Here is a 23,261-nt window from a genome sequence, read left to right on the forward strand (position 1 = left end):
TGAGTAAGTCCTTTATGTGTATTACTGGAAAATTTTATTTCCAGTCGAGTCAAGGAACTTCAGAAAACTTTAAAAGCTCAAAAACATTAATGAAAAAGTTTATAAAAAAGACGATGCTTTCAAAAAATGGTTTCGTGCTAAATGCAGTACTTATCTATTACGCTTCGGTTGTGTAGTCGGTGCTGGTAGAGAGCTGTGCATCGTGAGTTCGATCTCATTAACTAACCAAACAACCGTCGTGTATATGCAGCAAGGTGGATATTAAAACTGTCGTGGTTGAAACTCCTCTCATTGGTTGTGGTGTTTACGTTTGAAGAGAGGGTAACCAGTTCAGACAAAGTGGTCAAATGTAAAAGCTGGCTGTGAATGCATTTTTTAGTTCATTTTCGAACTTTGAAGCTGAGTAAATTACAGTATTACATTTCCAAATATTATGCTAGATTATAGACCATTTAGAAATGGAAGGTCTCCTTTCTCTCAATTCTAAATATTATTTTCATTGCTAATACATTGTACGTGTTTACACACGTTTTTGTGCATAATTTTGGCCAAATCTGGTTAAACGAGCTGTGTGATTTAGCGAGAGATTGCATCAGCCCTTTTTCTCGTTAAAATTGAGTTCGAATGAGGGCGAAATTAATTTTCTACATAGCAAACAAAAAATAATCTAGTCACAATAAAAAAAATCTAGTCATATAAATAAAGAAAATAAAGAATTGCATAACTTCTGCTTATGCCACAAAAAAGTTTTGAAAAAATAATTTGTTGATTTTAAAGAAAAAAATAGGTAAGAAAGGGTTAAACTATCAGCTTGAAATGAAATAAAAGCACACTATTATTTATTTAAAGGGTGTCCGAAGAATATAGAAATGAAGAAATATCTTTATAAATATTGTTTGGATCAGTAATCTAAAAATATACGCGTGAAATGTTTTCAAAAGATGTTTTGATTTTGATAACAAAATCGACATTTAACCTCACCTCCTGATGTTACTTCAAACTCTTACATGGAAACCCCCATTTTTTATTGCATATTTGAATTCTTCAGAAAAGAAATATCTCCCTTTCACTTTACAACCTTTTGCTTTTTGTTTCACAGATGTAACCGCTAAATGAAAATGGGATAAGAACTGTTTAAAATGGGGAAATCTCAAAAAATACTCGCCTGGTCAAAAACAAATAAATGAATAACTAAATAAATAAAATAAAATTGAAATAAAATTAAATTAAAACTAATATAAAACTAAAATAAAATTGAAATAAATTTAAAATAAAATTAAAATAAAATAAATTGAAATTTAAATAAAATTAAAATAAAATAAATTGAAATTTAAATAAAATTAATATAAAATTAAAATAAATCAAAATTAATAAAATTAATAAAATTAAAATAAATTAAAAATAAATTAAAATTAAAATAAAATTAAATAAAATTAAAATGAAATTAAAATAAAATTGAAATATAATAAAAATGAAAATTAAAATAAAATTAAAATATGTTTTATATTTTGTAAATATAAAACATATAACATTTCATAACATTAAACTCGGCCCTCCCCCAATCCCCAATCTCGGCATAGGGGGTGAAGCTGGGTAGAGTTTGGAGTTTCTCGAGATAATTCCATTTTCTTTTTAAATTTTACTTTGAGATTCCTTTAAGCACTCTAAATTAAATTGGGATCTTTTTTCTGAAGAATCCAAATGTTTAATAGAAAAACAATGCTTCTTATTTAGAATTGTGAAATTGCCCCTTCCTGAGCTGCACGGTTAGNGATACACCCTGTGTATATATATATATATATATATATATTCACCCACGCATTGCAGGAAATTTCAACTTAATTTATACGGAGGTGAGTTTAATGACTTCTAACCTGATTTTGTACCGATCCACAGATTATCTTTTCAAAAGTTAAATTTTTTTTGCGTAAATTTTTTCATTAGCTACGTCATTTTTCTGCACTTTTGAATAAAATTTATTAGTTAATTTTAACTCAGAATTTAATGAAATAATAAATACTTCTTTTAGATTGCACTTAAATTTCTCACTGTAAGCAAACATATCAAAAAAGGTTTTTGTTTTCCATGACTCTTTCACCCTTTTTTCTAGTGCGCAATGTGTGTTTTGCAAAGGTTACATCTAAAAAGTATATTTTCAGAATATCTCTTGAAAAAACGAGTGAATGTAAAGAAGCACTCAACAAAAACTTATCAAAATCTGACTATTTTCTATCGAAATTAATGAGAAAACAAGTATGATTTAAAGTACAAAAAAAATTATTCAGCAGTCTTTTATTTTCTTAACTTAAATATTATTTTGCGGCCAATAAGCCAAGTAATTTTTATTTTCCAATTTTTGAGCGTATCTACTCTGTCAAGAAAATTGGTTGATCTCTTTGAACCATAATATGGTGAAAATTTATTGTAATCATTATAAAGTGATGCTGGTTGGCTTAGGGGGTAGTGTGGTCACCCCCCAATGAGTCGATCCAGGTTCAAACTCCAGCGATGGCTAGTGAAGTTGAATTCTGCTCTTGGAAAACACTGATCTCAGTGCTGACATAATACCTAATTGTTGAGTTAGTCACGAAAAGTTTTTGTGGTTTTCCTCTCCATGGTAAAGCAAATGCGGTTTAGTTTTATCAAAAAGGTATTCAGGAAAGCTAGTCTATCCCAATGCTAGATACATGAGTTCCCTTGTCTTCTTGTGTATGTTCAAAATTACAAAGACAAGGCTACAGTGTTGTATATGGATAGCTGTAAACCCAAAAAGGTCTGTTTTTCAACGTTAGTCATAAAATAAAAAATAAAAATCGTAATAAGGTATCAAATTGAACCACGTTACCGTTTAAATTGAAGCCTAGTATAATGTAATAATAGATAAAAATAGTATCTTTCAACTTAACACTATATTAATATTTCAGCAAATAAACACGATATTATGGTTCAAAATACTCCAAATTTTCCAATATTGTGCAATGTACATCAAGGGTGGTGAACACAGAATATATTTTAATGAAAACTATTCCCCATACCTTTGATCACTATTTTCACTCCCTACTGTTGTAAGAACGAATACAGTATTTATGTGGGCTAAAATGTTGTTGAAAGTGAAACTAACATGTGGGCGGACCATTTTGAAAAGTTGAGTAACTTTACAAGTTGGTGTAGTCAGAGCCGGTAAAACTCTTGCAACTGATGTCCCAACTTGGCGCACAAGATGATGACGATCAAACATGATATGGAATGGAAAGGCTCTACAGAAAGTCGAAGGACTTATTTTATTTTCCATAGACAAGGTGTCCAGCTCTTCAGCTTCTTGCTCGCATTGTTTATTTGATGCATTGCTATCTCTGATAGCGAATTGTACATGGTCACACAATGGACCCTTTGTTTGGACAACTTCCACATCTACTTCGGTATTGTGAAGTTTGGATGCCACAGCCTATAAAACATAACAGACATGAAGACATAAGATCACATATTTTTCCTTGGTAATGTTTTCAAATTTCAGTTCTATTAACGGTATTAACAAATTAAAATCTAAGAAAACTACATACAAGCCATGTTGCAGTGGCAAATTTTTCCGTAAAGGATGCTAAAAATTCTAACTTTTAATGCATTTTTTTAAAAAATAAAATGTAGAAAATATTTTTGTTTGCAGCTAAATTAAATGCAATCATTTTAAAGTAAGGTTTTTCATATTTGTTTCAACTTCATAACATAATTTTATACTAAATAATGTGTTTTATTTTTTAACTATCATTGAAAGAGAAAAAAACTTTTACAATAATAAAAAAAAATAAATAACAATAATAAAAGTAATGAAATGATACGTTATAAGAAGTTACAAAAATAAACAAATTTTACAACAAATAAAAACATCTAAAATTTGTTAAAAAAACTGCAAATTTAATGAAAAATGGAATTTTTTCGAGAAATCAGTGGCAGTACGCCGGCCGTTGCCGTGCATATGTCTCCGCTCCATCTCCATGAAAGGCACTAAAAAAGTTTTACTTTTGGCTTAGATTTTTTGCAGAAATGGTGTTAAGTTTTAAACTAAATTTTTAATTATGCTTAAATTTCTTCTATTTAAACTTGGCGTGTTTTTTGTAAAAGTGATTTTGAAATTTATTTTCTAGCGTTGCGTTAGAATAGCCAACTAGAAGGAATCTTTTTGCGTTCTGCCCGTGTTAGTGATGGTAATTAAAAGCTCAACATTCTTCTAACATCAGATTAATATATAATTTACAGAAAGTTTCGACAAAAGAAATAAAAGCAGATTTTTGAGTTCAAATTTAAATATTTTCAAGAATTTATTTAAAATTTAATAGCACTTAATTTGCCTTACAATCTCGCATACCATTATTTTTGTCATTCCATTATAACTGTTAGATGAAGGATGCCCTGAACATACGAAATTAGAATATTATTAGAAATTAATCATATCTAATATAATCTAATTTAATAAAAAAATAGATAGTAAAATGTTATCTAAATCAGACTTATATTTTCTATGAAAAGAACTAATTAAAAGAAGCATATAAGATTTCTGAGTTCCGATCTAAGTATTTTCAAGAATTTATACAAGTTTTAATAGTACTTTCTTTGTCTCACAATATCTATTACCATTATCTTTGCTGTTTTATTAACTACTGTAACTGTTAACTAAAATTAATCTGATAATTTTTAAAATTTTAATGACAAGAAAACGGTTAAGGTAAAAAAAACTATTCTTGCTTTACAATTATATGACAGATTATCGAAATCTTTTAATGATTAAAAATCATATTACTATATCTTCGAATGTTGTTATTTAGTCACAACCACATTTCTTGATTGGAAAGCGAAATTTTTATATACCAAAACGCAGCAGAAAGAATGCGGAAATCACTTACAGCGACACTAGTCGGAAAAAATTTTGAACTATAACCAGGATCATAAGAAAAGAAACATTTTTATCTTTTCCCAAGAAAATAATTGTTTTTGAACTTTAATTGTTTTCCCGTTTTACATTTTTGAAAGTCTTCTAGTCTAATTTAGAACACAATTTGTGTTCTAAATTAGACTGAGGACTGTGATTAAATTAGGCTATGTTCTAAATTCGAATTGGAGGACCTTATGAATGTTTTTCGTTATTGTTTTTGAAATGCATACATTTTCTCAGTAAAAAATATTTTCAGTTCAAAGTATTTTGTCTTACTTTTACAATCCCTATGACAATAGGTTCGAGTCCTGCTCTTTCAGAATAATAGTGCAGAATAAGGGTGCCATCTTCTGGCCGTTCTGTGCATCGAAAAGATGGTGCTCGCATCCCTGGATAAATAGTTGCTAAGTGATCGTGAAGAGCATCCAGATTTTGCAAAAAGTCTCTTGGAGATGATCCAAGCACTTGTAGAATTTTATCATATCCGGATTCTTGACAGAAATCAAAAAACGCTCGTCCAAAGAGTTCCAGAATATCTGCTGCTTTAACTCCTAATGTAGAAACAATGAGAACTTTAAGAAGATTGCTTCATAATTTACTGCATGTAAGAATTTGAAAAATTTTATCTGCATTTTGTGGGTACTCTACTTGAAGTGATGAAGTAAAAATGAGAAGAAATGGAATCATATACCCAAATAGTTTAAACAATTGTTAACTTTGTAAGAAAAGTTTAAGTTAATATTCAGGCTTATTCAATTCAATTACAAGCTTGAAGGGAGAAATCGGGCACATCATAAAAATTAAGAATTGTTTATGAACTCACGGTCAGATATGTTAATGTATGCCATCAGAGGCTCTTTCCAATTCTGGACTAGCTGTTAAGATAACAAGATTGTAACAAGATTGGTCTAGAAATAGCTGTTATAGAAATTCATTCATTTTACAATTAACTTGTCAAGCTTGCCATGTTGGTTTTCATATCAATAAATTATAATCAATAAGACATTTCTGAACTCTATCGTATGTAATTTCTACTAATAGAAACTAGGAAACCCAAAATTATCATACATTTACGATACGTTTGATAAATAAAGTACAGTTTCAAATATGCACGAACATTTTATTTCATTTTATAATCGCGTTGAGCAGCAAGGCCAGTTTTTGCGTTTACGGTTAGAAATGTTTAATTTCGAAGCTTTGTAATTTTAAACCCAACCCAAAAGAAAAGGAAGCTCCTGAATCAAGCAATGGAACGAACTAGCTATCAAGGAGAACATTTTGATCGAACTAACCTGCATTTGCGTTACGTTTTTCTATCTCGTTGTTATTAATTAAATTAACTATGCATGTTCTTGGTCTATAAATTACTAAAAATAAGTAAATTAGTTAAACATATTTGTGTTAAGGATCAATTTGTACAAAGCTATCTTCTGTACTCTTACGTAAGTGATACGTAAGATTTTCCAGTTAACTTTTTGGTTCAACTTTTAAAAATCTTATAAACATTTATAAAACTTTTTGCATTCGTACTAGCGTTTGCAAAAAGCAATATATGTTTCTCATTTAAACTTCTATTAATTTAAGTTATGCGTTTAGAAACAACAATATTTATTTACTGTCAAATTCTATAAAAAAAAGAACAGTTTTTGTAATTCTTACAGTGATATCTTTAAATTGTGTTTCGCATTTTTGTTTTAACATAGAAACGCAACCTTCCCATAATTTGAGAGATTTCAAAGTATTTTTTAATACCAATAATTGAAAAGGGTTTTGAAAATTTTTAAATGACGTTATTGATCCCTTGATTGCTGGTATTTTAATTGTTTTACCCTTTATGTTAGAATACTATACGATATCAGATTAAAACCACCAAAAAAGACAGTATGTTTTTTAAGCTGATGTTTCAAGTCAAACATTTGAGGTAAACTTCCACTGTTAAATGTTTAACTTCAATGTGTAATTTCTAATGTTTATATGCTGTAAGCCGTTACAGAGCAAATTTGGAATGTATAATATTTCTACGCCGGAAGACAAATATAGTAGTATTTGAAATACTGGAAAAATGAAACTTTCTCAAACAGTGAATGTTTTAATTTTTCATCACTACCTTCATTTCCACTGACTTACTCAAATTAAAACTTACTTTTTAATCCTAAATAAAGATCATGATTCTATAACAGAATTTTCCTATTTGGATTAAGGGTTGAATTGTATGGAAAAGAGCGGGAATGGTTTATGTAGATTTTATTACATTATATTTTTATTTATCAATGTTCTGCATTACGTAAAGCAAATATGATCTAAACTGAGACAATGTTTGATCGATTATATATGGATCAGTTGCGTAACTGGAATATACAAGGTGAAAAAAATCTGGTAAGATTACCTTACTGCATGGTAATAGCATGTTAAAAAAGAACATAATTTTGATGAAAAAAAATATACGGTATTTATGAACCATAGAGAAAAAACTTTTAAATTAATAAAAAAATAAACAAACAATAAAAGTGAGGAAATGATAAGTAATAAAAAGTTACAAAATAATAAAATTTTACTACATATAAAAACATCCAAAACTTAAAAAAAATGAAATTTAATGAAATTAAATTTAATTTATTTAATCTATTGTGTAACTGGAATATAGACGGCGAAAAAAATCTGGTAAAATTACCTTACTGCATGGTAATGACATTTCTGTTAAAAGACTCCATAATTTTGATGGAAAAAAAAACAAACAAACAAAATATAAGGTATTTATAAACCGATTATTGGGTAAGTTTTCCGCTTATACGACAGCGTTTTACCAGAAATTCTAGTTTTAAAAATTATGATTGGTATTACCAGACATTTAGAAAAAAATAGAAAATTGAAAAGTAAATTTAACCGAATAAATGTTTTTTATGCCATGCTCTAAGGCAGCGGTTCCCAAATTTTCTTCGGCTGCGGAACTCTAAACAATCACCATTCTTTTGGTGGATCTTCGACTACAAGAATAAAGTTTACTAAGGTAATTGTGAACGCTATTACCCATAGAAGACTATTTTTAAAATATTTAATTAGAGAGATGAAGAGTTTTCATTGTTTTATCGTTAATAATCTTAAATAAAGCTTTATGTCCGGCAGTTAAATTTTCAGTTCTTGTGCTATATTTATTCTCGCTATGAATATGTTTTTAGTGTATATATATTATCTGAAAATGAATAAAGTATGACGAATTACGGTTTACTTTGAAACGAAAACTTAAAAGAACTGCTATAAACGTTGAAAACGGTTATTAAGGAAACATATTTCTTTATTAAAGAATTTTATTATTTTCTTCTGATTTGAGAAGCTTGATAGGAAATACTTATGCAATATTTTATAAATGATTGTTCCTTGCTCAATATAGTGTTAATAGAAATATTTCTTTTCTTTTAAAAAATGCTTTTTTTTATTTCTTTGGCATTTTACCAGAAATAATTTCACAAAGTTAACTGAAATATTAATTAAATTATGAATTATTGGTTGGATCTGAATATAATCGGATCTTTCAAAATTCATCACTGGTTTAAAAAAAGCACTAACTCCTCTCTAACTAGCTCGGTAACTTACTAACTTACTCTCGGAGCCCTTTTAACTCTTCAACGGAACCCTAGGGAACACTATTTAGGAACTGCTGCTCTAAGGTATCATTTTAAAATTACTAAATTTTGCTATACCAAATTTTATCACCTATACAAATTTTATACATTTAACATAGAGTTATATGGTTTTCGCAAAGATTTATCTTTGGATAAAGTGAAGCAAATAAGTACTGTTACTTTAATTAACTCTGTCATTATAACAAAAGAAAAACCCTATAAAATAACTATGTCATTATTGTGGTCGGTGTGAGCAGAGAGCAGAATTCTCATAACCAGTCAACGGGGCAAGTCATAGGACCAGACCCAGTTTTCCTCATGAGGAGGCGAGAGTTCTGTCCTTTCAGCTACGGCAGTTCTAGTATTTGGTTATGAAATAAAATCTTCAACTGCCTTTATCTTAAAAGTTTTACTTATTGAAATCATATTTATGTATAAAAACGTATAAAACTATATTGGCCCTTATAATTATATCTAAAGACAGATAATAATCTGGTTTAGACAATGAAATAGAATCTTAAATTTATTTATACGCTCTTCAAAACCATAAAAAAGTTAGATCAAGCATAGAAAATAATGGCAAAATAATTTGAAAAAATATGAAGTTATCTTACGGTAAGCAAAATTGCATGGCAAAAACTAGAATTTTAACTGACAGATACTACCCGCTTAGGATTGGGGTAAGAAACAGAAAATTGCTTTGTGAAAAACAGAGCTGAACCATCAAATATACGGAAAAAATCTGTATGAAAACAACCAAAAAAGAAACAGGAATTTTTTTGCAGCTCGCGGGTAACGATTGAAACCAGAAAAAAATCAGTATAATATTTTTAAACAGTGTTTTTTCTGTGAAAAATCTTTTTTTCTATAGAAATTACAGTTATTTTTTAACAGTGTACTCTTTCTGAAGCTCACTCTACCATTATTTAATAACTTTTTAATTAAATATGTAATATAACAAATTTGTAAGGAAATTGTGCACTCTTCATAATATCTCAGTAAAATTTAAGACAATGGAATGTGAGCCCAAAAACTGTTCAAGTTAAGAAACTGTTTTTGTTTCAAACATTGTTTTGATGTCTAAGTCTGAAGATTATAATTTTTTCAACCCAATCTTAAAATCAAAATTCAGTATAAAATGCGCCAAAAAATGTCAAAGCAAAGTGGAAATTCCAAAACTTCTTGGGAATTTTTCCATTTATTTACGTTAGTGACAAACTGTAATATCAAATAAAAGCGATAAAATTTTTCATTTTGCAAGAATGTTTATTTATCTTTTTTGAACTTATAATTTTACTATGCATGCAATCATCTAACAAATATTTATTTTTTAGCGATGACTGCAAAAATATGTATGAAAAGATTAAATTTCATCCTAAACGAAATATCGCGTGAGACAAAATAAATAGGATATTGAATACACACAATTTTTTCAATCAATCAGTTGCCACTATACCACTATTAGTGCCATCAATTACACTTTTTTAACTTTTTTTGTAACTCTATCTTTTGGATAAATAAATAATAAATATTTGTTTAGTAACTTGTAAAATCTTTTAAATGATGAAATTTATCTTCAGGCCTTTTTAGGAGTCGAAAGGGATTTCTGAAATTTCAAATATAAAGGATTAGTGTGATATATCTTTGAATAGAATATTTTTTTACGTAAATTTAGATATAGTTTTTGGTAAAAACTTTGAAATTACTAATTTTTAATTTATAAGTTAGGATAAATAATTTGTTTTACTAATTCATGCTTAACTGATTAAGTATTAACATTTTAGCAGTGTAAATATTTTAAATATAGTAATACCTTGAAATTATTGTAATGTATAATCATTTAAAAACAAATTTTTTCACTATCTTTAATTATATTAAAATCCTTAATAATTTTATTAAAATAATGCTCACGTATTTTGTCAAATAAATCTCGATGGGCTTCACTTACAGTTTGGCACACCCACTGTAACTAATGTGGAACCTTTTGCACTATTGCAAGTAGCGTTTTGTACTATTTTAACACTGTATCAGTGTTAAAATTTTCTGAACTTAAATATGATGCTAAAAAGAACCATATTATTTCATACCTTAAACTTAATTAAGCAATATGATGGTTGAAATTTTCCGCAATTCAAATATGGTATTAAATAGATCATATTCTTTTAAATCTCTAACTTGATTATACAATACTATGGTTCACATTTTTTGGCACTTAAGTATGGTGTTAAGTAAAACCATATTATTTTACATCTTAAACTTGATTATACAATAGTTCAAATTGATAGAAAAAATGGTACATATTCAGCACGTTGTTAAAGTTGCCGCTGATGTGTAGCAATTTCATAATCTATTTAGGTTTAAGATAGTTATGTCATTTTTCAACATCGAACCAGTTTTTCTAGGACTGTGACTATACAGTATGTTTCAAATAAAAGGCCACTTAACCTCAGAATTCTATCACCAAGGGATGGGAGAGTAAGTGTAAGTGTAATTTTTTCACGTGTTCAGAAAGATTGAAGTTTTGTTTCAAAAAGGATGGACCCACTGTCAATATACCTACCATGTCTTTTTTTAAAGAAGTTTTAAAGCTGATTTTCAAAGGACTGTGGTCTCTTGAAGACTAGACTTGTCACCCACTTACTTCTGTGTATAAGGATATTTAAAAAAAAATGTGGGTTTACGACTACCAATGTTCAACTCCGCAGCCTTGTAATTTTGAACCCAATATAGAAGACACGGGAACTTCTGGATCAAGAATGGGGAGAACGCTCAATCCCCTGAGCCACTATGGTTCTGCTAAACATCTATTGGCAAATTTAGATAGAAAATTGAAGAAGATATCAAAATTCCACAAATGTTGGTTAATGAGCAGTGGTGGCTTAGGGGACAGAGCGCTTGCCACTCAATGAGGCGACCTGGATTCGGATCTCAGCGATGGCTGGTCGATATGAATTCCGCACTCACCTCGCACCGGCCATAGTGCTGACGTAAAGTATCCCCCATGGTAGACGGATCATGGGTTAGAGTCCACTTAATGATAAGCTAACCGTTTAAGGTTTTCCTCTCCATTTAACGAAAATGCGGGTTATTCCCATCAAAAAATCCCCCACGAAAGCAAATTTCTCCCAATACTTGATTCAGGGGTTCCCTTGTCTTCTGCTTTGGGTTCAAAATTACAAGGCAAGGCTTAAATTACATTAGTTGTCGTAAGCCCAAAATTGGGCAGCTGTTAAACGACGGATATAAAATAAAATTTCCAAACTGAAACTTAACTAAATATTTGATTTGTGTCCATTCAAATAATACGAAGGTACCTTAAGGGTAAGGGATTTGTAATTTGTTAATTGTTATTTACAAGGGGAAGAGAGGAGGAGCAATGCTGGTGTAGGACACTAAAATCCCCTTATTTTCAATTTTTTTAAATGCAAAAAGAGTAGCTAAAAGAAATTGGAACTATATTAAACCTGCTATAGTTTTACTTCTGTAATTTAAGTTAAATTTGGAGATAGAAAAAAGAGCAGTTTATATATAGGGAGATTTTCGTGGTTTTCCTCTTCATGTAACGTAAATGCGGATTAGCTTCATTTAAGAAAGTCCTCCAATACGGCAAACCTCTCCCAATGTTTCTTTGTCTTCTGAATTGTGTTCGAAATTACAAGGCTATGGAGTCGTACATTGGTTGGCAAAAACTCAAAAATTTTGTCTGCTATTGAAGGGTGGTGATAAAATGAAATGTTGATTAATATCTTCCTTTATCGTGTTATGCGTCTCCAGCCTTGTTAATTGACAAACCACGATAATTCAATATTTCTTGTGTTCAATAAACATTCCCTTTCTTGCTTTTCTGGATTGACATACTGCATTAAACAGTTATTTGTGCAAAAAATATATCTAAATATTTTGAAGACTCACCAAGACATTTTTGAGCAGCAAAAACAATACTGTAAGTGATATCATCTTCATAAATTAATCTCACCAAAAACTGTCCTTCCATCACTATCTCTGCCTCTTTCCTGAAATATAAATATGTTGCTAAAATTTATATTAAAGAGAAATTTAGGTAAAAAGAAATTTTTTTAAAACTATATTTACTAAGCATATATTTTGAATTTTTGCACTAATTTCTTTTATTTGAAACTTTAAATAAATTACTTTAAAATAAAAAGTTTTTTTTTCAAATAAAGTATTTTTTTTAAAAGTTCTTTTCACGAAAAAAGTTTTTTAAAAAAACAAGGAAAAAAAACGTTTTTTAAGTTATGATTCACTGAGAAAAAATTCTGGTCAAATTACCGTATTGCAAGGGAAGGATATTTCTGGTAAAAAAAAAAAATCCCGCAACAATTCTGGTTAATAAAACCGAAATATTAAACTATTTATGTAAAACTTTTTCCGTACATATGGTAACAGTTTACCAGAAATACTGGTTTTCAAAATTAGAGTTCCTTTTATCACGCAGTTGGTAAAAAATAAAAAATAGAAAAGTTAGTTTAATCGAATAAATGGTTTTTATGCCATGCTCTATGGTATCATGATAAAATTTTGGAATTGCATAGTAAAAAGTTAGTATAGTTTTCTTAATCTAGATTAATTTTCTTTAAACAAATATTGTTTTAATTGGAAATTTAATTTGATATTAAGATTTTCAAAAGATTTTTTGCATAGAATTTCTTTTATTGATTCAAACATAATTTTAAAAGTAGAAAAATTGAAATAAGCTTTTTTTATTGGAACTAATACTCACTTAATGGTTTCCCACATTTCTTCCCCAAAGTTGCGTGTAATAAGAAGTTCAAGAGCATGATTGACGAATCCATACTATAAAAAAATGCAAATTAGTTATTATCAGTAAACTGTAGTTAATGAAAGTTAAAAATAAGGAAGTAAAGTATAGAAAATGAATTAATCTGCTAGCCGAGTAATGATGATCAAAATGAAGCTAAAAATTAACTAATTTATGAGTTAAATTTGTTACATTATGGTAAGTTGAGGTTTAGATCATTAAAAAAGTTAACCTCTAAAAAAATGTAAATCGTTACACATTTATTTTTTGAAGCTGAATCAATCGTAACATATCTATACTTCTAACTTACTTTTTAATTATTTTAATCTTATCTTTAATTTAATATATATTACTTTTAACTTTTCCATTTAAAAAAAAAATAATTATTTTGACTTTCCAAATAAAAATAAATAAAAATAAGCAGTCATGGGATATGTCACTTTTCTTAGAGTAAAAATGGATTTTTAATAAATCTTTTTGACATTTCTGGTAAAAAACCCCTTTAATTTTGGTTAAAAAAACCAAAATATACGGTCTTTAAACTATTCACTTAGTAATTTTTCCGTTCATATAATAAAGACTTACCGGAAATTCTGGTTTTCAAAAATTATAGTTCTTATTAACACTCATTTAGTAAAAAGTAAATTTTACTAAACATTACTAAAAAGTAAATTTAACCGAATAAATGCCATCTTTAAGGTATCATGATAAAAATTACTAAATTTTATCACATTTAGCAAATTTTATCACACATTATAAAACCATATTTTATTGTTTATTTTAACCAAAATCATTACCAAAGAACTTCGGTTAAAATTATCGAGCTTTTTAATATTACGATAGAGCCAGAAGCTCTGTAAATTTTACCATATTCCCGTTGTTTTAACAATACTTTTTTTATGAGTTCTATGTATAAAATTGTTTAAAGAATACTACTTTTATAAATATATTGATGCCTTAAAAGTTTTTTATATTGGCACTTGCTTCTAATTTACTAATTTTTAAAAATACTTTTTTTTCAAAATAATACTTCAAATTACAAGTTGACCGTTAGCATTCAGCCAAGTGTAAGGAATTTAATTGGTTTAAAAACTTTAAATGAAACACCAGTTTTGTGCGGCCCCTTTTTTTTTGAAAAAAAGAAATTAACTGATTCTCTGCAAAAACCTTACATTTCGCCCTAATAAAATGTGAGCTTAAATTCTAAGTTTTACAAAATCTTTCCGTTATTGGCTATTGCTTATTATTAAGTATTTTAATAGTACATAATTTTATTTCCCTGATTTTGAAAAAATAAATATCTGAAATAATTTTTATTTTAACTATGAAATAAGAGTACCACATCTGTATAATTTTCTCTACCTTGCGTATGTTACTGCTTGTTTAAAGCCGAAAATTTTGAAATTACTTCCTTAGTTTAAACAATAGTATTCTAGTTTTTAAATATGTTCGTTGTTTAATATCAAAAGCAGCCTAATACTTTGGCTGTTATTTAAAACGTGCTTAAATGTACTCGTCGCTTTGTAACTTTTTTAACCCTTTCGGGACCATGATCACATATACACACGATAGCGTGATTCTCCCTTCATGGCCAAAACTATAATATATAAATGGGCCTATCTGACTCTAGCGGCCCAAGGTATTATATACAAAACGAGACTTTCTGACTCTATCTGCCCAAGATCACGCAAATGTGATCTCAATACGGTACTCTGGTATTACATCTCTTATTAATACATATACGTACTCTTTAGTAAGTATATTCTTTCAGTATGCGGGCCTGGGGAAGCGCTTATTTCTGCCGGTTTTAAAGGGGTTAAAAAGCAAGCTGCGATAGGAATATTCAAAACGAAATACATTAATGAACATTATATTTGTGAATTTCTATTGTACAGTGCTCAAAATAAAACTATGATACTTTTAAATTTTTCTTTCTTAAAAACTACTCAGCTCAAGATCTAAATTTTGCCATCAAAAATGAGATACCTAAGATTGAGCAAAAATTTGTATATCTAACAATTAGAAAAAAAAATCAAGTAATAGATATTTTAAATCTTAAGAATTTTTATTTTCAATGAATTTACTTCTGATAAAGTAGTTTTGATTAAAAAAATGGTTTGATTCGCAAAATTAATTCCAGACAAGTGCTGAAATTTGAAAAGAAGAAATAAAAATTGCCTAAGCTTTGTATTGCTCTTATGACTAAATTCTTGGATCATATTTTGTAGATTGCGACAGCCCCCTCTTGTACTTTAATAATTTGAGGCAGTTTATTTTTATTCAGAGAAAGTACGTCTTTATGTCTGATTTTGCAACTTATATAACTGTTTGTATTTAAATTTAACAACTTAAACCATCAAGGTTATATGTTAGTACGTAATAATCTGAATGTTATTTATTGTGACATTCTTTTTTTTCTTTGCTTTGAATTATAACTAAAACTTACTGATTGCCATATAAATTATTTTTTTTAAAAAATAAGACATTTCCGCTAGCAAATTATTTTAAAAAATAAAGCATAATTCATTCTGTTTACTGGTATTTTAAGAAATGGGTATAAGAATGGTACCATAAACTCGCATGATTTCTTTTCAAATATATGTCTGAGATAAATTTTTTCAGTGACAATACATTTGTGCTCTTTTTTTGACTTGAAATTAGTTTTTCGAAAAATCAAGAGAAGTGCTTGTTTTTTAATAATTATTCTGCATTCAATCGATGTTTGAGTAAATATAATTTTAAAATTTTTTTCTTGAAATCTTATAAAGTTATTTTTAAAAATATTTTAGTACTTCGCATTACATCTTAATATTTACTTTTATATTTAGTGTTACATTCACGGTAGACTTAAGCAGAAGGGTTGTTCTCTAGAATTAACTAATGCAGTTTTCGTGGTAGAAGTGGTAGAAATTCTGGTAGAAATTGATTATAAATGGATAGTACCTTATTTGATGATTATTTACAATTGCTATTAATTAGCTTCCTATTATTAACTAAGAACTTTTAAAATTTCAACTCTGCGGATTAATATCAATATATTAAAAATATATCAAGGGATATAGGTTTTTGTTCCTTTTCCAGACTAAATCATAATTCTTAATTAAAAAAAGTTACGAATGAAAAATTAACGATGTTCTGAAATGTTTTAAGCTACACGCAATCATAATTATGTAAATTTTTTGTTATTTTGTGTATAAAATTGCAACTTTGTGTGTTAATATCCAATATATTAAAAATATATCAAGGGATATAGGTTTTTGCTCACTTCCCAAACTAAATCATGATTCTTAATTAAAAAAAATTACGAATGAAAAATTAACAGTGTTCTGAAATATTTTAAGCTACATGCAATCATAATTTTCACAGGAATTTGTGAATGTTTTGTTATTTTGTGTATAATTCCAAATGCAAAATATTCAAAGCATTTTATGAAAAAAATTAAAAAATGATATGAGTTTGATTTTTAATGAAGTAGTCAAATCTCAAAGTCGTAAGTTTTTAAAGTTTTGTTCTGAAATAAATCCTATGTTAAGTGTTCCTTCATTTTCATTTGATTTAAATCACGCAGGGAATTATATACCTTATCTTTGTAATAGTGATTTTAATTGGAAATACAATTTTCCACCAGGCCATAATATATTTTATTCAAACTAACTTGTTAAAATGAGTGTATAGACCTTATAAAAGTCAAATTTAGTTACTTTTAAGAGAAGTCTCAATACCTGTCTGCTGAATGCACTTAAAATGAGCTAAAAGTAGTTAAGGTATATTAGAAAAGTTAAACATCCACGTTAATTACAACTTTGAAGCGTTAATTTAGTCTTTTTCTGCAAGTAAAATATTGTATGTACATAAAGAGCTTACCTTCTCATTAACTCCAGAGTCACTTTAATTTACTTTTTACTTTGGAACATGAAAATGATCGTTATAACATATTGACAAAGTGTATTTTAAATGTAATCCATTCATTTTTTAAGAAATGAGATTAAAATGAAAGAAGTTCACAAAGACATTTACTTTTTGATAAATGCTTTTAAAATAAATATTTGAGAGGCTCAAACATTTGTTGAAAGTAAGAGAGGAAAAGAGAAAACTTATCTTTTCCGAATAAGTTTTTAAAAAAAATTGCGAACTCATTTCTAGCATTCACGAAGTAAGGTGTAAAGTTACTTTAAAACCTCTGTTTCTAAATATAATATTTATAATTTTGAGTAGAAACTGTCTTATTATACTTCATATTTTTTGTCGAAAACAGGAAAATAAAAGAATATACAGTCGTTTTTGAAAGTTAGCTCTTCTTAATTAAAAGACATACGGTTGGGATAGCCTTGCTGTTAGGGTATTGGGCCTATATCCAAAGGGCCGTGAGTTCAATCCCCGCCGACAGAAACTCGCCGTGTAGTAAATGGTGGCCGGTACACATTGAATCTGTCTGGTCGCAAAGTCCTCCACATTCTCATAACAAATCATACCTCTGGAGATTCTGAATGGGATATTGATCGTTCTCTGGTTCAGGTCAAAATTACGATCTATGGATGGCATTGATTGAGCCCCCCTATAAACGGGTGTGACATGTGTATGGCTGAACTCGTATTTTTGGCCATAGTTGAAGCCACTGATAAATAAGAAACGCCTCCTCTGCCTTAAATTTGTTTTGTTTCACCAAACAAGCTTGCTGGCATTGGTATTAGAAACAAGTGACAATAGAAGCAACAGCAGCAAAAGGCATATAGTATGCAAAAAATAAATGGACCACCCTGAATGATTTCTTATTTAATGATATGATCTTTGCGTTCTAGGATTTAATTTTAATGGTTCGAAAAGGTGACCTCAAATATGTTAATTAATTACTGTAGATGATATTTTAAGGTACGAAATTAGACAGAAAAACGCACTTTCTCTGAATAAATAAACCCTTTTTTTGATGGATTTGGATTTCTGACTCACAAAATATAAGGGTAGCCGCAATCTGTGAAATATGCTCCCAATAGTTTGATCAGAAGAGCGGTCCAAAGTTTGGATCTTTTTAATGTTAATTTTACTTTTTGCGCATTCCACTATACCTTGGAAACTTTTTAAGCGAATTGGAAAATATAATTTTTAGCAAATGTTTCTTATAGTCAAAAAACTTCGGAATTGCGAAGTATACAATTTTTACTGTTTTAAAGAATGCAATTTTAAATGTCAAAATGCAGAATTAGGAGATTTTGAATTGAAGAAGTTCCTAAGCAATCGAATTGCGAAAAAAGTTTTATTTTTAAAATTTGATTTTCCAGGAACTATTCGAATGATTTCAATAAAATTTTGTAAATTGCTATTTTAAAATGATGTAAAAATTTAGTTTTAACATTGAATCATATTGTCGGTACCTTGAATCACATTATCGTGCAAATGTGCTACTACTTTTAGGGGATAGGTCATTCTGAGATTTTGGAAAAATCTCTTTCATTTCCTTGAAAAGGTGCCCTAATACCTTAAAATATTAAAACTCAAAAGTCTAAGAACAGGAAGAATAGTGGAGTACTCAAATTTTGAATTTTTAAGAAGTCCCTCACAATCCAGCAAGTGGGTTCAAAAGACTTTAAAAAGTGTTTTCCTCGATGCTACATTTTTTTAAGTCTGTTGGACTCACAAATTAAATGAATTTGGACATCATATTAGATTTGTATATTTAGCATTGCTTTTTTTCCAGTTCGGAACAAGAGTTAGATTAATGGGCTTTTTATTTTATTTTTTTCAATTACTTTCTTATTTTTAGATCTGTGTCCATTTGTCTGCGTATGTCAGAAAATATCGAAACAAAATTGAAGTTTGTTTTTGAAATTTTAGTAATTATTGTAACTTGTATTGTCATCAGCCACAGAGCTACAATTGAAATTTGAGCAAATTAGTTAGTCGGAAAGTAGTTGGCATTTTAATTGATGATTAATCCTACTTGTAGATTAATTTATATTTTAGACTTTAGGAAACTATTGTAACGTATGCCATCACCAGACACAGAGTTCTAGTTGACATTTAATCACATTATTATTCGAAGGCAGCATGAAATTATGATTATCGATAAATTGTAATTGGCCTCAAGAGAGCACTAAAGCGTGTTTAGAAGACAAGTTAAATTGTGTTATCATTTGCCAAAGAGCTCCAGTTAAAAGTGGAGAGGTCTAGCTAGTCGGAAAGTGAGCGCCAGTGCCGTTTTTGTGGGGTTTGTCTATAGACAAGACAATTTTCTATGCTTAAGATACCAAAGTATTTAAAACGAATATCGTATGTATTTCGAATGTTGCTTGTATTCGAGATTGTATTTCGAAAGTTGGTATAAAAATTTTGATATTAATTAAGAAAGTTAAAAATAAAAGTCATGATTTATTTTATGATTAAAGTTTGTGAATTGGTCTACTTACATAACGTGTTGATTTCTACTCATAACAAACATTTCTAAGAAACATAGTAAAAAGGAGAGAAATAAATAAAATATAATTAAAAGAAAAAAGTTAGATTAGAAATAATTAAATGAAGGAGTAATTATAGTAAAATGCAAAGAATACACTTGTTTTTGTCATACAAAGCAAGATGTCTACTTAAGAAGAGATTCATGAGCGGTAACAATGGATTGAATGTCATTTGGGAGAATTCATTGTACACGGAGAAAAAAAAATTCTAGTAAAATTGCCGTCTTGTATGGTAATGGCAATTATGAAAAATAAAAACATAATTCTGGTTAATAAAACTAAAATATACGGTGTTTAAACCATTTACTTAGTAATTTTTCTATTCATATGATTACGGTTTACCGGAAATTTTGGTTTTCAAAATTATAGTTTTCATTACCACATAATTAGTAAAAAATACAAAACTGAAAAGTAAATTTAACCGAATAAATAGTTTTTATGCCAGGCTTTAAGGTATCATGATAAAATTATAAAATTTTACCACATTTAATAAATTCTATCTTGTATTATGAAATCATATTCTCTTATTAGTTTTACTAAAATCCTTACCAAAGCACTTCGGTAAAAATTATCGAGCTTCTTGATTTTCCCACAGACCCAGAAACTCGATAAATTGTACCATTATTTCAACCATACTTTTTTTCTCAGTGTACGGTTTCTTCTTTTCTGAGGCTCTTAAATTTTTTTTAGACTCATTTAATTTCAAATTTAAAAAAATATTAAATTTTTTTAATAATGTTCATATTTAATGTTTTATATTCAGTATCTTAAATATATTCTGAATAAAAAAATATTTATTAAAATTATTACTTTTCTTAATAACGTATGAAACCATGAATAGGGACAGCTCTCAAATGTGACTAATGAGTGACAGTGGATGTGTTTTGAACAATAAACTTAATATATTTTACTAAATTCACAATTTTATTCTATTTTTTAAATTTAAATATGGTTTATAAACCATTTATATTAACTTCAAAATCTTCACTAATAGCAATTTTACTATAAATATAAGCTGCTGATATTTCCGTACATATTCAATATATATTTTTCATAAAAATGTTCTTTTAAAATTCTATGATTCATATAGACTTTCTTCATGTATATTTCTGCAGCCTTTCATTTTAAAATATTTTCCATAAGTATTTTGAAAATTTTTGCAGAAATTTTTTTAAGATACATTAAACAAAAATAATTTTATTTTACCAGCATTTAGCAGAAGCGAGATTCAATTTTTAACCAGACCCGTTGCAAATGATGTAAAATGCTATACGCAAATGATAACAAATGAAACAAAAATTGAAAACAAATAATATTTTTTTTTCATTATTCCTTTCTTGCATTTTGTATTTTTGTTGCTAAATATTGAGTTTGGTTTTAAAAGGTTTTAAAAAACTTATCAATCTAAATTTAAAATATCAAAAGAGTAATGCTTAGTGCGTTATTAAAATTTATTAAATTGAAGTTAAAGGAATTGTATCTCGCACAGTAATCAACATAAAAAAATGTTTTCCAAATAACAGTGCTTAAATAATAAAAATAGTAAAAATTATAAATAATAAAAATAATAAATAATTAAAATTAAATTTAAATATGTATTTCGTAATTTTTTAAACTAAAGGTAAAATTTAATTGAATTACTTTAAATTATTGAATTTTTCTATCTAAAAATCGTAAAACAAAATACTTCAACCAAAACCATTTAAGGAAGGAAAATATTCTATCTGTATATTTTTGTACGAATTTGAATAAGAGTTTTATTTCGAAACCAAATATATTTTTTACAAAAATTATGCACCTGGAAGCTTAATAGCACCCCTAACTTACTACAAAGAAAAAAGAAACTATTCTCTAAGCAAGGGTTTAAGTCTTAAAAATCATATTTGTTAAAATGTTTAAAAACTAAGAGTTCTCGTTTGTTATGCTTTTGTCGAATGAATAAATTGAGAAGCTTTTCTTAAAGTATATTATTTCTCTAAATTTGCTTTTATCTATTCTAAAATACAAAACAATGCTAGAAAATAAACAGAGTTATACCATATTTTGGGTTTTATATTTTTAAAATCATTTAGCTGTCATGTTCCTGTATTTTTAAATATCACGTCGCTGTATTTTAAATACTATTCATGTCACTGTGTTTTAAATACGATTAATGGTTTAAAGTTTTATTGAATGACAAGCTGTTTCACACATAATTACTTATTATATTATAATACAACACACGTAATTACTTATAAAATACCGATGCATCATTATAAAAATATGGAATATAACTTGAAAATTTAAATAAAGTATATCAAAATTACTTTTATATCAATATTTTTGAAGATTAAGCAGTACAGTTTTATAATATACACGCGTTCCATTGTCATTCTATTTCATAAAAATGTATATATTCAATAGTTTTTCTATTTATAAGTAAATAATATTTTAATTATGAAGCCAACGCATGCATTTAAGACATTTTTTGCGAATTTTTTCTTCATTTTTTAGGAATTATTCTTTATTAAAAAGCGAAAAAGGATAAGATATCAAATATCTTATTACATTATAAAAAGGATACATTTAAAATATCAGATGAACAAATAGTATACTATTTAGAATTTTTAGTTAAGAAAAACAAAACTTACAATTTTGACATTCAATAATGTTTAAATAAATAGTATAATATGAATCTTCTGTTAATATTTTGAAATTCATGTAAAAGGAAATTATAAAAACTTCATGTTTCAACGATGTAAAAATGTAGAAATATCTTAGAGAACATAAATAACCTACCATGCTTGCGAGCTGTCCTAAGTTCTTTCGAAGATCTTCCGGGAGCTGAAGATGGTACGTTGGACTTTTCCTGAAGAAAACTGGTCTCTACTGATGATCTTCTAGGCGCGAAATTTTCGTTTTGGGATGCTGGTACTTCTCTTGCTATTCCTCCCATTGATCTTCAGTAACTAGCGACATCTACTGAATATAATATGTACTTGTTTGCAATTTAAATTTGAATGAAAGTCATAATTTCTTTTTCATTCTAAATTTTGAGAATATGAATTTGGGAATTAAAAGATTAATGGAAAAATTTTGTAGATTAGGCGGTAATTTTTGGGAACATGCGTGTTGGAAATAAAAAATAAACTCAACCACTTCATTTTACAACTTAATATTGATAGGTTTATTCCAAAAATAGCTTTTTTTATTTTGTCATTACGTGTGATGAATAGGGTGACGAAAATATTTAAAATGCAACTAGGTTATGATTATGTGATGAAAATGCAACTAGGTTTAATCCAAGTTACTTATATTAATTATTTAATTTATACAAGCTTGTATATATTTTCGTTTAATAAGTGAAATGTAATTTTCTAAGGATAAATAAAACTAACTTACTAAAAGATAGTTCCGTGTAAAAAATTTTTTATGAAATTAATTATTTTTATTATTAAATTTAACAACGATTGAAAAAATTTTGAATTGTAAGGTAAAAAACATCT

At 27.9% G+C, this 23,261-nt stretch overlaps 1 protein-coding gene across 1 annotated transcript in view; it reads right to left on the reverse strand.

Annotated features, from left to right (window-relative positions):
* Positions 1-22,677, reverse strand: part of LOC107436807 (guanylate cyclase soluble subunit beta-1-like) — a 51,461-nt gene extending 28,784 nt beyond the window's left edge. Inside the window, exons 1-5 of the mRNA XM_043040689.2 lie at positions 22,555-22,677; positions 13,289-13,362; positions 12,460-12,560; positions 5,204-5,478; positions 3,036-3,445 (exon numbers count right to left, since the gene is read on the reverse strand). Coding sequence (XP_042896623.1) covers positions 3,036-3,445; positions 5,204-5,478; positions 12,460-12,560; positions 13,289-13,362; positions 22,555-22,557 — 863 coding nt within the window. The 5' untranslated portion in view covers positions 22,558-22,677. The remainder of the gene's footprint in view (positions 1-3,035; positions 3,446-5,203; positions 5,479-12,459; positions 12,561-13,288; positions 13,363-22,554) is intronic.
* Positions 22,678-23,261: the final 584 nt, after the last annotated feature.

This window comes from Parasteatoda tepidariorum, chromosome X1 (assembly GCF_043381705.1).
Source record: "Parasteatoda tepidariorum isolate YZ-2023 chromosome X1, CAS_Ptep_4.0, whole genome shotgun sequence".
NCBI lineage: Eukaryota > Metazoa > Arthropoda > Arachnida > Araneae > Theridiidae > Parasteatoda > Parasteatoda tepidariorum.